The following is a 17,072-nucleotide window of genomic DNA, read 5'->3' on the forward strand; positions in this document are numbered from 1 at the left end:
CCGTGATTAGTCATAGAAATTAGTCGTGATTAGGCAATGAATATAGTCATAGAAAAATATTTGGAATGCATTCCTTGATTTTGCATCTCTATGAACAGAAAAAAACGTTACGGCTCACTTGTGAAATTTAGCTGTCACACATAATTAAAATGTGGGACATAAAAGATCGACAGACAAAAAACGATAATCATTATTTGAAGGTCCAAAATCTCAAGTCATTGTCAGATGAAAGGAATTCATCTTTTCGTTTATTCTCGTTGATACATTAGAATTGGTAGAGTTAAATGCGGAAAGCATTCAGTCTCAATTTAGCGTTTTAATTGTGTCAAATAGCGGCAGTTCTCAAACAGTTTTCTAGGTATATTGCATTGGTCAGAGAAAGATATAGTTCTAACAACTAAAGCAGACTTACAGCAGATGTCCTATAATAACAAGCAATACTTTTTAAGAAGGCGGATAGCAAATTTCCTTTTTCAGTTTTAGCAATTGTTTCCCAAACCTCAAAGTTTTCCGCCCCAAAATTGATTTTAAGGGCACAGTTAGTTAAATACGAAATAATCAAAGGTTTTTGGAAACCATGCAGACTCCTCAACTGGAAAAAATAAAATTCAATCACAACGAAAAAATGAGAAAAGATTATTAAAATCAAAAGATCTCAAACCAACATTAGCTTGCTCAATTTCTTAATTTTTATTTCATTTCAAAAATGCTTTATTTCAATTGATTATGAAAATATTTTTACACGCTTTTAACAAACTGAAATTCAGATTGATCAAGAGAAAATCAAAAGGTTATGAAACAAAATATTATCAAAAAAGAAGTTACTTTGTGGTTGATATTGGCGTATTTCTTAGACAGAGATTTTGCATATCCATCCAGCAACCTGCCTTAAAAGTTTTCTAATCAAAAATCTACGAAACTGAGTTAAAATTAATAAAGAATATATTTGATCTGACCAACAAGCAAATCTTTATGGCAGTTGAAACTTTTCGTAGATTGTCGAACAATTGTGCATATTATGTTACCAGCATAAATTGGGTACAAGTACACAATTCGATTTGCAAAGACAGATTAGCTGTATATCAAGCTTTGAGTGCGTATCCAAAATCTATTTTTGACTGGGGTTTTGTACCTAGTCTGCTATCGGGTATTGCACAATAACGTCGTAACCACGCAAGTTATAAAACTCAAACTTTGTTTGCTGTTTGCAGAACACACCCAGCCTGCGAAACGGAGAAACGTCCTAAAAAGTAATCTGCTGTGCTTTGAACTGTATAAAAGCTTTGTTTTTATCAGTTGCGTTGAGAATCGTCTGCAACGTATTTTAGGTGAACTGTAATGAAAAACGCATAATGTACATAAGCTGTTCTGAGCATTGTATGGCATTGTATGGCTGTTGAAGTATCGATTTTTTATATTCTTTTGATAAAAATCCCTGTCCTTGAGAACTTTTAAATCATGTTTAGCGACTAGGAATTTGATTATCTTTAACAGAGTGAAACTGTGCACACTTCAGACATATGATACACAAAAGCATTGTCTGAAAATCCCAACGTAGATACAGTTTTGCTAACAGTGAGATAAATTATAGGCAGCAAAAATTGTTGAATCGAAACCCTATACCGATAATTTGTTTACAGATAAAGGGAAATGAAAAATTTCTTAGAAGGTGTTATACGCTCGAAAATGCCTCAATTTCTGCTTATTTAGAATTTACCGTGGCTCATTTCTAGGCATTGTTATATTCCTTCTTCCGATTCTTCTTAAAAAACATGCAAACGTGTTTTCATTTTCACGTTCTTTCGATTTCATTTGTATCTGCTAACCCTAAACTTCTGTATGCGGTTTTGAAAAAGCAAACATTTTTAACATATTGGCTAAAAGCTTTTTAACCTGATACTCCTTAGAGCATAAAACGTCAGAATAAAGGTCCGAAAGAACACGAGGAAAAATATATACCCAGTTGTGAATCGAAATAGGCCAATCAGAAAAAAGCAAGCACAAGACCAGTATTGTTGTCCAATCAGTGCCGCGTGCCTAAAGAAAAAGTTTCATATTGTGAAGACAGAAGTAGTTCGCTCTCTCTCTTGGACTCCGGTATTAATTTGCCAATATGTTATAAATTGTTTGCTTTTTTCAAAGCCATTTTCAAATTCTGTACAGAAAACTATTTTAGTTTCATCGGAGACCAGCCGTGATATTGTTCCAGATAACAGAAGCAACTTTTAATCAGTTTTTTTACTGCTGAACAATCAGAAAATTATCTTTACACAAAAACGTATTCACAATATTTCATATTCCAGCTTTCAGTGGCACGTACACTTGTATTTCTCTAAAAGGTTTGGCAAATGCTATAAATATTGCCAAATTTAACCTAAAAGTTCATTTTTGAGGTTGCGCTTAAGTCATACGGGTTTTACTGTGCATCATACAAAATCAAAATTCTCTTTGAACCTAAAAGACGTCATACACTTGATTACAATTTTATTCATTGCACACAACATACTTTAATCACACGAGAATGCAATTGTTTAGTTAAATTCCTATCGATGCACTTTTATGTAAATATTATTCTTCTTTTTCTGGTGCTGTGTTAATTTCCCGTCCATTTCAAGGTCATTTCTCTTCATTAGAAGGTGCTTGATTTCGTTCCGAAGTATGTTGCGGTATGTGCTTTAATTCAAATGCACCAATCGGCTAATGGGACATCATTATTTTGACGTACTCTGCAAAATTAATATTAACATATATCAAACAGAACAGTACGTACAAAGCTATTTTAGAATATATATGCATTCCTAATTGCAACCAAATGAACAAACTTCTGTCCTTTCCAACCTTAATCGTTTAACATTAATTGCCTTAAAACATACATGCTGAAATGAAAGGGATAATTTACCAGTTACAAAGCCATGCAGTGAGTAGTGTAGTTAAGTGGTAGAAATGCAACCAATATCTGCAGTTTACCTTCATAGTTTACTTGTCCATCGCCGTCTAGATCTGCCTCTCTTATCATTTCGTCTACCTCCTCGTCGTTTAGTTTATCGCCCAGGTTTGTCATCACTCTTCTAATTTCAGCAGCATTGATGAACCCGTTTCCTTCACGATCGAAAACTCTAAAGGCTTCGACAACTTCATTTTCCTTTTCTTCAAGGTCCAAACCTTTCCTTATCATTTCCATAAACTCATTGAAGTTTACCAGACCATCTCCTGCGAAAAAGCAGTGAATTTAAAAATTCATCTAGAAAGCCTTGCAAAGAGTTGATTTTGTCTTTTTCTTTTTAAATATATGCATCAAAGCAAGTGAAATTGTAGGAACATAAAAATGGCTTTTTAGAATTAGCAAAAAATAGAAACTCGTTTTTACCATTAAAATCAGCAGTAACAAACATTTCATGCAGCTCTTCGTCAGCCATGTGTTGTCCCAAACCACTCATAACAACGCCAAGTTCCTTTTCAGTCACATTTCCGTCACCATCTTTATCAAACAACTTGAAAACATCTTTAAACTCTACGAAAAGTTTGTAAAAAAACTGGATTGCCAATGCACAGAAGAAAAATAGGTTCTCAAAATTGCGTTCGAGTCTTTAAATAATAATAAATTTATTGCTCTGTCTAAGTAAGTTCCGAGGCACATGAGTTAATGGACAAAATGACTTTATGTTTGCAAAATTGTTCAAAACGATCAAAATTTGCAAAATGAAATTGAGCAGAAGCTACTTTTAGGTAATAGCTGCAGCAAACCTTTGATATCATCTTCTTTGAAAAGTTCTTTCTGGGTGACCTAAAGAAAACACACCTATCATTATCACATCCTTCAGTTATTCAAAACACATAGAATACATGGAAATACATAGAATTCTCTTTGTGCAGAAAGTGGCGTCAGCTGGCTGAAAGCAAATCCGTTTTACCTTCTTCTTGAGACCAAACTTCAATCCCCCTTTCAGAGCACTTGCTTTCTTTTTAAACATTATTTCCACTTTTTCTCTCGCCTTTTTTCAACTTTCAACAACAAGTAGAGTGGAAAGAGAGCTGCAAGTTCCCAAAGTCATGGTGTTGGAATTGATAGATTCACCGCAATTTTCAATACATTGCTAATGTGTTTTGATATAGATTGTGATACGATTTTAGCAACATGTGCGCGCGCGTCACTGTGTATAAAAAGCTGTAATGCCTTTTGAATAGTCAGCGAGAATCTATTTTAATGCGTTGCAAGATTGATAATTGGTTCTGAATTTGCTTATTTGCTACCAAAGTACTCAATCAACGTTTTGTTTCATTCTTGCAGCAAAGTCAGTAGAAGTAAATTATAAAAATATATATTTGGCTGTACTATTAAGTAGTATGGTTAACGGGTAAATTCTCTAGAATATAGTGGAATTAACACGAGAACTGCCGTGGTTTTTCTTCGTTTTCTCGGCAATATGTCTAATTTTGCCTTGCAGGCCTAACGCAACTAGTATAACTTTGCTTTGTAACTATGCATTTATTCCCTTAAACGATTTATTGGGTTGGCCAATTAAATGAAATTGAATTGAAGCACGTGAAGGATCAAAATCTGCACTTGGCCGCTACTAAATGGGAAAAGAGGATGTATAGGGTTCTCAAAAGATCAAGTTTAAATGTCGTCTTCGCCAGCCTGAATCTGAAGTTATCTTGAAATGGCAACTAATCGTTAACTTTCAGTATTCTTTTGTGACGGATGTCAAGCACAGTTTTCTGAGAAAATTGTCTAACTTTTCAAAAAAATATCCAGAACATTATAGTTGTGTTGCTTTCATTTAAAGCGAGTTATAGATAAGATGAGTACGGGAACTTTTGTCTGCAAGTCTCCAGAACGCTTTGAAAAGAATAAGGCAGTCAAAAATTTGAAATAATCACGGTTTTGATAGCCAAGTATACAAACAATAATTCTAACATCAAGCAGTTTTGATTGAAATATTCCAGTGACTTTATAACAGTAGAAGGGCAATTTTTAATTTCAGAAAAAAAGATTGATTGCCTAAAATTGTGAACTGATACCATGCTGACCAGCCTTTTGAAAAAAGCATTCTTTTTTACCTACAGTCCGTCAACGTACCACCATTTCTGTTTCACAACTTTGCTGTTCTTTATTGTTGTTGCAAAATCTGTCTTTGGCAAAAATCTAACAAGATATAGCAAAATCTATTGCATATTGATTAAACGTCCTTTCGAAAAGCTTCAGAATTCGAAAAGTCAGTTAGCATTTCCTTAATCAAGTTTTTTTAAATTAAAGCAACCCATGCTAGATAAAACTTGATTTGATCGAAATAAAATTGCAAGCGAGCTCTAAGCAGCCATGTGAGTTTGCCTAATGGCCTTAAACACTGAATAAAAAAGCTTTTTCAATAATTTTTTTGAAGGTAGGCGAAGATTAAGTTTTTATAAAGACTGTACAGTTTACTCTTAAAAATTCAAGACAAAAATTTCTGCACACCTTTTTCCATTTTCTACCATTTTTCAAAACTCCTTGGTGCTTCAACATGTTTACGGTGTAGGCTTCTTTTTACCAATTAAAGTTGATGCTGCATCAATATTTATGGACAAAGGCATTCATTATTTTCTATACTGTCACCAACACTTATCATTTCAAGGTATCTCTATGCCGACCCGTAATCGCCTAGGAAATTAGTGGAGTTTGAATCATCTCAGTCACCAGTTTCTACCATGAATACCACTCCGAGAAGCAGCAATTATTTTGTTCATTGGAAGTTTCTCCATTCATTTAACTCTTTTGCTCAATTATTGATGTTGTTGCTCTTCCTCACATTAACAATAACCTCTCTTGGGCCCTGAACGCAATGATTTCTGACATAAAACTCATTATCTTTGTCAAAGTAGAAAATCGAGAAATCTTTTTCAATTTTGACAAAGAGAATCAAATTTCCGCTTGGATATTCGAGCGCTCTGCAGTTGCTATGTAAAATGGCTGTTTGCTGTTTGGTTATGTTTAAAACAAACAACGATTTGACTTTGGGCATTCTGTGGCGCCAGAAAAATGCGTTAATTGCCAATCATTTCCATTTTCTAGAGATCGTCCTGCTCTGGGGAAATGATTTTGAGTCGCCACGAGTCACCAACGAGCTACCGTATGGGTTACATTCTGAATTTGCAGAACTCAGTATGGATGTATACGAGGCACCAACGAGTTACCACATTATTTATGAAATACAACATATATATTTATTAAAAAAGTCATGGTAACTCGTGGTATTCCCATATAAAACCACAATTAGAAATGGTAGCTGGCTAGGGTAACTTGTTGGTAACTCGTTGGAATCCCGTTGGTTACTCGTGATGACTTGAATATTCTCAAATAAACAAAAAAATAGACATTGATGCCACTCATTATCAATTCTGTAAAGCAGCGAGGACAATTTTGAATGTTTTTCGGTACATCTGTGTGTATATGATGGGTAAACTCAGATGTTCTAAATCTTACTGCCATCATTTCCTTTCCCTTTCGACGGAGGAATTGTATCTTTTTGTACTCAGCAACTGACTCTTTTGGTGAGAATTTGGCTGCATTTACCCCACTGTAGGATGTCAGGTAGCATCTGCGAATTTCTCTCTCTCCTAAGCTTTTACACGCTATCAACTAATTTGTCGTCTACAAAGATCGACGGCAAATTGAATGTAAGTACTTTAATAGCAAAGTCTGAAGCAAAACGCAATGTGTAAACTATCAATCCCATACTAACCCATAATTCATAGTTAATTGACCAAGAAGGACCCCAAGAAGGACCCCCAAATCAATATTTCCCATTATAACTATGCACCCTCCACGTACGTAAAGAACTTTGAATCTGATCAATATAAGTAAACACGTCGCGTCTCCCCCGATTTACTACCTCATGTGCAGATTTTTGAAACTCTTTAAATTTCATGAAGATTCAGCGTATAATACTCTAGAAGACCGACTCCCTAGTTTTTTAGCATTGGGCGTCCATTTCTATACGCCTAGTAGCTCTTTCCGATACACAACAAACCGCTATGATAGATTTTCATTCTTATTAGAAATAAGACAATCCTGGCCAAGAATTATTTGATTGGCTGGCAAATTGTAGTCTATTTAAAAAGATACGCTCCCTAAACCTTTTTTGCCAGGATCGTACATTTGCAAATGTGAAATTAATGAACTTGACAGCCTTGATTTTTTCTACTATTTACTATCAATCAGTTTTATTCAAAAGTTAGCAAATCACATGTTGATTTTTTTAGATTCGTATAGCAATTAAATAAAACTGAGAATCATTAATAAATAAAGTGATCTTGTTAGAAGCAAAGTTTTTTATTGATAGCTTTGGAAGAAGCTATTATCTGCAGAATGGCTTTTCACGATCAGGAAAATTGTCTTTTTGAAATCATATGTATATATTTCTTGGAATGCATATTGAAATTAACCAATATCGACTTTATAGAAGAGCGTGGAAAATGCGTGCCTGATATGTTCAACACAACTATACGATGGAAAATACCAATAACAATTGCTAATTAAACAGAAGCTGGAGACAGGGAAGAGGGGGATATAGGGGCTCTAGATTTTGAAGAAAATACTAATAAGAAACAAGCAAAAAATGCCCCCACTTTCAAGAAAAGCAAATAAAGCTATTGATCCCCATATCACTTCAGCCAAGAGACATGCTGTATTTTGTCTTTTCTTAGCAAATCCTTGCCTTCACTATAATTTGTCAAAGTAGTCCAACAAGTCGTACAAACGCCGAGAAGGAACTGAAAATTGCAATTAATTTTAATAACAAGCGGTCTCTTAATGTTCACAAGGACGAGGTTATCCATCAATTGATTCTAAAAATTTCGTCTGAAAATCTAGTCTTCTTTTAAAAAGACAATATAGACACCCATGGCTATCTAATTATATGAAGAGCTTGTTGGCACCTTACACTTGGCTGAGCAAAAAAGGTGAAATTTTCCCAAAATTTCCTACAAAATTCCGAAGCACAGAAAGCAATCCCTTATTAAGTTTAGATGATACACTGTGCTTTAAAATTTCGGGCAACTGTGCAAGCACTTGCCTACCCCTCTTTGGCTACCGCGCCCTTAATGCTATCCAGCAAAAATCCATGGCATTTGAAACATTTTAGCTTTAATTTACTTATTTAATCCATAATAAGAAGCTAATCTCTTGGCAAAGTCAAGTAACCTTGTATTTCTGCTAATTTAAGGACCCTCATAAGATTTTGCAATAATTACTTTATAAGAAAGAGGATATCGTACAGGAAGGCTATATCAATTTCCCGTATTTCTTTGCTTTATTTTCTTTGCTTAGCTTTGCTGCTGCTGTTTTTGTTGCTTTTTATGTTTTAGCTGTATTAAGTACGTTTAAAAGTACTTTACAGTTTTGATTAATTTTTCACAATTAATTATCTATATATCGATTTGTATTATATTTAGAATTGGGCACTGGGCATGATAACACTAATGATTTTTTATTAAGTATCCCAGTCAACAAACTGATTAATATGAATTTACTCTGCCCAAAAACATGTAGTAAGTTGTTACTACATATTTTATTACATTTGAAAAGCGCTCAACAAAATTAATGATAATTTGAGTTGTTATAGAAATATGGAATATCTAGAGGTAACCCTGTGAGAGATTATCAAGCTTATATTCTCTCCCCAAAGATGTTCTCTCTCTTTGCACTCCAAAGCTACCAATCTGCCCTCAAATGTTTCTATATTAGGGGTCAGATAACTTCAAGGCTGTTCTTTAGGAAAAAATACAAAAGATATTGAAATCACTGCATGCATGTTACCTTTGGTTTTAGGTTGGACTTTTTTGGAGCTACTGGCGGCTAGAATTGAAAATAGATCAAATGAAATTAAAGTGCCTCTTATACAGAAATAGGCTTAGCAAGCAGTTTTAAAGACATGGTAATTTTAAAGATAGTACTTGGTAGATGATAGTGTTTGTATCATTTTCAATTCAATAGTAAGCCATCAAACATTAAAAAAATAAACTGTAGAAGTGGAACAATGTGATGTATTTTATTATATATTCATACTCTATACTTATTGGCTGTGAGGTCTTTTTAAGAGTGTTGCTCCAAGCGACTTGCTTGTTAATCTACCTGCAACTCTTTACGATTCTGATTAATTCGCTCTCAACATTTTTATATCTTAGCATCCTGTTTCATGGAAAAGGCTACATTATCCTCAAAAAAGCAAATATTTTAAACAATTACTTGAATACCTCAAGATCAATGACTTCCATCGACAATGAAGCTGATTTTATGTCTCCGGCTTCAGCTCAATTTCTATCCTTCAATTCCATTTCTGAATAAGTATCAGGTCATAAGCAGATTTCAGATCAGCAATAAAAGCGTTAACTTTTTGTTTGCAATTTTCTGTGTCAAACATGCTTTTCAGTTAGATTTATCTTGCATATTTGCGGTGAAAATGGGACCTGTTGCTTTGGATATCTGAATTCCCTAATCAGCCATCAAAGGTAGTTAAAAGCATTAGCTATTAATTTTTTAGTAGCCACAAATAGACAATTAACTATTCAATGACGTTAGATACGATTTAGCTGCTTCGTGATGTAACACCAGATCTATACAAGCCACGAAGATAGCATTATGACCATACGATGAATGTTTCAATATCTAAGGGAGAAGCGTGTAAATGACCTGTAGTTGAAATCAAACTGGCGTTGTATTCTCTAACTTTTCTAAGATTTCCAGTGACGTTAACATTTTCCACCTATGGCAATGCTTTTATCACTGTGGTGATGATTTTATTCATCGTTATTCTAGAAAAAAATTGTTTTTATAGGGTTTATAACTCCCCATTCTTTGCAGAGTCGTTAATTTAATTATTTTAAAACACTTCTTGAAATATGACAGAAAATATAAAATTAAATGATGACGCTTCATTTTTAGCAACTTTCTGTAATAAAATTGCTAATGATTAACATAAAAAAGCACAAGTTTCTGCTAGAATAGTATGCATTGTGAAGTGCTCTACGTAGAATGTTTTATAAAGAGAATCTTTATCGAGCAATAGGTTGGCTGTAAATATTCTAATAGAACAAAATGTAGGGGAATCTTTTTAAGGTATGTAACATACCATTACCAGCTGCTAATTGCCATTGAATGAGCTAGTTTTTTCTACAACTTCTTCTTTTGAACTACTTCTTACTTCTTCTATCCAATCTTCTTAACGTATTTATTTATAATCAAGTCCTAGTGGAAACTAGAACTACGGAGAGCGCCATTTTTCTGTTCTTGAAGAGACCTTTTTTATGATTCAATTCCTTTGCTGCTTTGTATTAGATCGCAGCGTTTTTTTGACAAGATATCTTTATTTTGGTTTTGAAATTACCCTGCTGTTTGTTTCTCTTGACATTCTTTTAATATAAATGAAGGAAAAAGTTTGTGATACGCAACTCAAAAGTCTCAAAAGTCTCAAAACTTTTCTGAAGACGTTTATCTCGTAATGGAACTTTTGTATAGTTCTAAAAGCCTCAATAAGAAACAAATATTCTTAAGTTGTTCCCATTCATCAATTCTGGAAACTGTTTTATAAATGTTCAATATTCTATTGTCATTGCTGAGAAAAAGCAAGGTAGCATCTTGAAATTTACGTAACTGAAAACAAGTTGAAGCACTTGCGGCATGAGGGATGGCAGCATCAACTGGAATCCACATTATTTTGCAGTTTTGAAGGTTATGTTAAGTTGTATCGCCATAAAACATCAAAGATAGGATGGCAAAGTTTCAAGAAAGTTAGAATTCCATCAAAAAAAGCATCGTTGTTCAGCGTGAGTTGTGATTGCCGTTACATGGCCAATCAACATGCGAGAGGAGGACTTCAAAATGAAAACTGTGTTGAATTGAAGGTAAGGGACAGAGGTATCGTCAATGTGACCCTTTCATATGCATAAAATGAAAAATAGTAGAAGTTAAAATTTTTTGGATACATTTTAAATAATACCGCATTAGGTCACAACTGGGAATGGCAAGGATCCTTTTACATTATTAATTCAACCTTTTGAAACATTGAGTTATTAAAGATTTTAAGAAGAGCACTCGAGAATAAAGATAAAAATATGGTATTTATGCTCGAAGAGAGGCCAAAGAGATCCTTTGAAGTGTGAAAAAGTTTCAAAAAATGATAAAAAACTTTTTACGATGTCTTTTAACATTTTTATGAACGGTTAAGCACAGTTAAAATATATTTGGCTACCTTCCCAAATTTTGTAAGAACATTCAAGCGAGAAAGCTGTTGCAGCTCTATATGGGCAATTTAGAGGAAAGCGCTTTAAAACCAAATCAGGGAAGCTATTGCTAGATCAGAAACAGAAAAGAAAGTGGACAAAATTTATTGGACAAGCTAACTGGGAAAAAAGTGATGAACGTCTTTAACTCATACGAATTGAGATCGAGGAATAAAAAAAGTGATTAAGAAAGGCTGTATATTGAGTTTTCAAAGAATTACCACTCAATCTAATGTTTTAGGTAAATCTTCATATATTTTCTAGCTTTCGTTATCATAATCATGACATAGCAATAGCTGTGAAGATTTTTGAAAAGCACAAGGGTTATACTATGATATCATTAAGCAATTTTATATGGCTTTACGTCAATACGAAATTATTGTTATAATGCAGAAAAATAATAATCAAATAATAATGATAATGTTATAACAAAAATATATTCGTTTCATTCAATGCACCATTAAAAAAGTAAAATTCTGTATCTCTTTTTACCAGACAGTGTGCAATTGTTGTCTAAATTTTCGAATAACAGATAACAAAGTGAAGTTAAAATAAAATTTAGATTAAACATTATATTGAGAACGCTTGTGGGCTACCTCGAATTACAATGAGACCTCTCAATTATGACTACCCTAAGTAGCACTTTTCTCAATCACGTTGGTAGCGCTTGGGGTCGAATAGGGAACGGGGTCAAATAGGAAAATCGTTAATACCTCCAACAATTGAATTGATATCTTAAAACAAACCCAGAAACGGATTCAGCGCGCTTCAATCTACCTTTAAGATGCTTTTTAATTCAACTACGGTAATTTAAGCAGTATAAATTGCAATGGTTTTATTCTATGTTAGCTTGAGGCGTAGCTCCTCCGTAGCTACGGGAGTAAATAGACAAAGCTCGTAAAAAGCATCGTTTTAATTCAACATAAAAAGCAAAAGGTAGAAATTGCAAAGAAAAATGCACACTCTCTTCATATCAATTCAAATTTCAAACATCCTGCACCGATGTTACAAGATTTCTCGAAATAAATCAGCTGAGTGATCAAGGCGCTCGAGGTCAAATAGGGAAATCGCCATTTGGGGTCAAATGGGGATATCTTCAAAAACAGCAAGGAAAAAACATGAAAAAGAGAACTAACCTCATTTCTGCCCGTAAAATCATCCAATCTGTTTTATAAGCCATTTTGCTTGTTAGAAAACAAGGTATATAACTAAAAAATTTTGCATTAAAATTCTAAAACAAGGGTATCAAAATAAACAAATTTTGGCCCTTGTTTACAGAAAGCTGTCCTTCGCAGTTTCAGGGTCAAGTAGGGAGGCAGTTGAATTTTGCCTTTTCAAACCGTTTTACTTTTCTGCCAAAAATCATTATTCCAAAAACTTTTTGCTTCATGAGAGTGTCCTCAACTAAAGATTATTGCAAATTGATCACCCCTGGATTTTGAAAATGATGAAAAGATTAAATGAAAAGATTGATTTATTGACAATGGTCTTTTACAGTTCATTTTCATTTTAATATTAATCTTTGCCCATAGTTTCCTACAGCTAAAGAACTAGTTAACAAGAGGCCATGCAAAAATATATAAAAATACAAATAAAATCACTGCTCGAAAATTAGACCAAATTTAGTAGATGTTACAACAGTGAAATAAGTATAAATCAGACAAACGGTAGCCCCCAAAAACAAGCATCAGTGCATGGACCCTAGAACGGCCAAGGGGTAAGGATGTTTTTACAAGAGATGTTTTTACAAGTTTTAAGAAATTTTGTCACGAATAAGGCACTGCAACCAGGTTTTCATATGGATCTCTTTTGTAATTGGAAAGGGCTATACAAAGTTGTTTCCTCTTTACCTCTCAAACCTTTCAACACTGGCTACGCCACTGCTTCTTTTCTTCTTAACCTTAAAGTTAAAAACCAAGTTATAAAAATGGATGTTTCCATCATTTACCAGTGACCTGAACTTGAGTCTACTGTATACTGTCAATATATAAATATGTTGTATTTTCACCGAATGCAAAATGAAGATAAAAAATATAGAAGATTTTTGATGGAAAGTAAAAATGACTTCGAATTAGGTCTTTTTGTCTGTCTGTCTGTTTTTGTTGGAACTTTCAGCGGAAAATCGCAGATTCTATAAATATTGAAATTAAAGTAGGAAAAAGCTGCAATTCTGAAAACTTTCCTACATTGATGGGACTTATTGAAAATGTCAATGTAAGTAAACAAATTTTCTGACAAGATTAACATCGTCAATGTAAGTAAAGAAACACCGCCCAGCAAACATCATAGTCTTCAAATTTATCCTTAGAATATTTATCATTTCGGGCCAAAAAGCGGATTTTAAAGATGTTTATTGAATTTTTTTCCTATTTATTCCAGCTATGACAATTTATGTGATGCATTGACTTGATATGAATTGATTAAGTGGTGTACCTTGATTTCTAACAAGCTAAATGGTGTTAACAACAGATTGGATGATTTTACGTGCAGAAATGAGGTTAGTTCTCTGTTTCGTGTTTTTTCCTTGCTGTTTTTGAAGATTTCCCTATTTGACCCCAAACGGTGATTTCCCCATTTGACCCCAAATGGCGATTTCCCTATTTGACCTCGAGCGCGTCGATCTCTCGGCTGATTTATTTCGAAAAATCTTGTAACGAAGGTGCAGGATGTTTGAAATTTGAATTGATATGAAGAAAGTGTGTATTTTTCTTTGCAATTTCTACCAAAAGATTGCGATTTGTACTGCTAAATTACCGTAGTCGAATTAGAAATACATTTCAAAGATAGATTGAAGCATGCCGAATCTGAATCTGCGGTTTGTTTTAAAATATCAGTCCAATTTTTGGAGTTATTAACGATTTCCCTATATGACCCCGATTTCCCAATTTGACCCTGTTCCCTATTTCACCCCGAGCGCTACCAACGCTGCTCACTTTTCTTTCTAAAAACCAGTTCGGACTCAGCCTAACTTAACCATCCGCAAAATTCTTACAGCAAGGCCACTACTACGAAACATATCTTGAGCAAGGCTGATACTACATCTGGCAGCACTACTCTATCTTAAACTTTCTAGCCATCTTCCTACCTCCATAGAAGCTGTTAATGTGTCTATAATGTACGTTGGTATACTTGGCTATATTTCACCATCAGCCAAAACTGGAAGACAAATAGCAATTGATCGTCTCCTGAAGACAAATAACAATTACCTTTACATCTAAAAGCTTACTGTTGGTTTCGAATCTAATCTTGAAGCAAATTTAACAAGATACCACAGCAACTATGCTCCTCTTTCTACCGAATTAAAACGGCAGCTCAAATCTGTCTCTCTTTCTTCAAAATGTACGACTCTCTCCCTATCAATCAACTGCAAAACGGTGTTTTATCCCTAAACTTTCAAACATTGCCATTCAATCTACGTACTACATAATTGTTGCAAAAATAAACGATGGACAAACCTAAAATTGTATGCTTTTTAACTGCTTGCTGTTTTCTCTCTGTTTCTCTTTTTGCACTTACAACTGAAATAATCATCTTGTTAATGCTAATCAGTTGCAAGATACTTTTGCAATAAATAGGTCTGCTCTTCTAGTTAAATTGAACTGAGACGAAAAGGTTTCTTTAAGTTATGTCTTGAATTACTTCTCAAAACCAATAAACACTGTCTTTACAAGTTAGAGCCAACCATAGGCTTTGAAACAAATCTCAACTGCAATGCTAGCAGAAAGTTTGAGAGATGTGCTACGCTCATATCAGATTAAAACGTCAGATTAAAATTTGTTGGCTCCACGACACTCTATTTATTGACCACAAACAGAAACGCTACTATAGATCAGAGGAAAAGGCAAAGGATATCAAAATTGAAATTACTTGTAAATTTCAGTCAATCTTGATGCAAGTTTTGTTATTCTCAAGTTACATACTTGGAAAATTTAATAGTCCAAAACAAATAAAGCCTCAGGTCACCAGTCTACAAAAACGCTCAAAAATCATATCATTTCATTTTCGTTTCCTTTTATAAATAATCTTTTTAGATGCCTGCAATATGAGTGCTTGAATAAATCGGCTTTAAATCAGTGGGACTTTTAGACTTTACAAAAATTGAGAAAATTAGATTGAAATGATACCTCTATCAAATACCGTTGCAATGGGATGATCTTTATGACTTGGAATGAGACCGCCCGGTAAAGAATGAAAATTATATAAAGAGCGTTAAAATTAATAATTCACAAGAGCCGTCAATGACCTAACATTAATAGCTGAAATTGAGTGTTCTTCAGATAACGATAGCAATATGTAATGAAATGAAAGTTCTTCCTATTGTTCAGCAGTTGCTTTGACATTTAAGCAAATTGGAAATACGGAAAAGAATATTGAGCAGAGGTTTTACTTTCTTCACGAATTTGACTTGTGAAGATTCAACCAGAAATATTACAGTTATAACATAAGTTGAGTTGAGTCTGTACTTCAAGTCCTGAATGACATAGGCACCTTTATACGAAAATGTTTTACAAAGTCAAAGACAAAGTTCCGTTAGTTCACAAAGAATTGTTTATCCGTAAGTTGCGTAGCGCAATCTTACATTGATAACATCGTCCTTGTCGTGCAGCTAAGGTACTGGTAGAAAATATGGAAAATTACCTCGATGAATCGCTTCCATCTTGGCCAGAAGCTACTGTCATACTTGATACAATGCGCGTTGATCAGTCAGATAAATTTTGCCCTGGCCTTACAATGGCAACTAAAGATGGGCCAGTCTCAACATTTTTATTTTTAAGAATCTATTTTAAAAACTTCTCTGTTTTATGCTTCGTTGTCTAAAAAACAACTTCCAAATATTACTTGCTAATATATTCATCGAGTATCTTGCCGTACACCTTTATTGGGTGAAATTGTACAACTAATTGTCACTAATATAAAAACATCTGTCAAATTTGAAAAAATGAATGTAATTAGATATCTAGCATAAACATACACGCGAATTCTTCGGAGGCAACTCGCTTACAGCTGAGAAGCTCGAGAGAATCTTCCTACATTGATAAGGAATAATCGCATTTAGAAAGTCAAATGCCATTCAATATAATAATAAGATTGTCCAAATGTGCAAGTCAAACGAAGCAAGGATACCTGATCTTCATTCTCTTCATTTGTAAGGTCTTCCATACTTCCTAGCCTTCGCGCTTGCTGCTTTGCATGTACTGCTGCAATAGGCCGAAATTCACAACCTGGTCTGTTTCTTTATTCTCAGAGCAAACAAAATGAATTATCTGGTCTGTTTATCCGACAACTGAAAACATCTGCTGAATCATTTCAATTCATGAAGTAATGCTTAGCTTTGTTAATAAGTTCAAGTGAAATTACAAAGCAAGCATTGTTGTCGGAGCACTGCATTGCAATGCAGAATTAATAAATGTACATGTACTGCAAGGTTTACAACAAATTAATGAAAAATGCATTGCTGTAGAGCGTCATCGGCAAAGTTTAAAGGTTAATATTTGTTAATATTCCAAAATTTAGAGTTTCTTATTCAATATTTTGAAAAATTCTTTCACCATTGATTTGAATCATAAAGCCAATTTGCTGAGTTCATAATGAGCCTATCTACATCAACGTACATTACTCGCGTCTTACTAAAAATTTCATACAGCGTGTCGTTTAGTGGGTGGTTTCTCGTTAGCTTAACCTGCCGTTGCACAGACATTCAATTCTTCTTAATGTCTTTATTGAACATAAAGGATGAAATTTTAATTTACAGATATCTGTGAAGAAAAGTCCCGGAAAGCCATTCTAAACCTGATCGAGAATATCTCTGCGTG

General features: G+C 34.0%; 1 protein-coding gene across 7 annotated transcripts; it reads right to left on the reverse strand.

Annotated features, from left to right (window-relative positions):
* Nucleotides 1-2,223: 2,223 nt before the first annotated feature.
* On the reverse strand, nucleotides 2,224-16,568 carry LOC148958028 (neo-calmodulin-like). Of its 7 annotated transcripts, none has more exons than XM_089114069.1 (6): nucleotides 16,384-16,568; nucleotides 8,798-8,836; nucleotides 3,745-3,784; nucleotides 3,368-3,511; nucleotides 2,968-3,210; nucleotides 2,224-2,726 (listed from the first exon to the last, which is right to left on the reverse strand). In XM_089114069.1, the coding sequence occupies exons 1-6, from the start codon at nucleotides 16,417-16,419 to the stop codon at nucleotides 2,698-2,700; spliced, it is 531 nt and encodes a 176-aa protein (XP_088970195.1). In that variant the 5' UTR covers nucleotides 16,420-16,568; the 3' UTR covers nucleotides 2,224-2,697. The 7 variants fall into 7 exon arrangements, with proteins under 7 accessions (XP_088970195.1, XP_088970196.1, XP_088970194.1 ...); XM_089114070.1 differs by lacking the exon at nucleotides 16,384-16,568 and adding an exon at nucleotides 9,235-9,425; XM_089114068.1 differs by lacking the exons at nucleotides 8,798-8,836; nucleotides 16,384-16,568 and adding exons at nucleotides 5,081-5,146; nucleotides 5,459-7,751.
* Nucleotides 16,569-17,072: the final 504 nt, after the last annotated feature.

Source organism: Rhopilema esculentum, chromosome 19, assembly GCF_057945365.1.
Source record: "Rhopilema esculentum isolate cy_ngs chromosome 19, ASM5794536v1, whole genome shotgun sequence".
Taxonomy (NCBI): domain Eukaryota; kingdom Metazoa; phylum Cnidaria; class Scyphozoa; order Rhizostomeae; family Rhizostomatidae; genus Rhopilema; species Rhopilema esculentum.

What these genes read in the sequence shown, in the direction of transcription:
- LOC148958028 (XM_089114068.1), bottom strand. Translation starts at nt 5,506, where the DNA reads ATGTTGAAGCACCAAGGAGTTTTGAAAAATGGTAGAAAATGGAAAAAG. An exon ending in CAAAGAAGATGATATCAAAG is followed by an intron (nt 3,512 to 3,744) that starts GTTTGCTGCAGC and finishes AACTTTTCGTAG; the next exon opens with AGTTTAAAGATGTTTTCAAG. An exon ending in TGTTACTGCTGATTTTAATG is followed by an intron (nt 3,211 to 3,367) that starts GTAAAAACGAGT and finishes GCTTTTTCGCAG; the next exon opens with GAGATGGTCTGGTAAACTTC.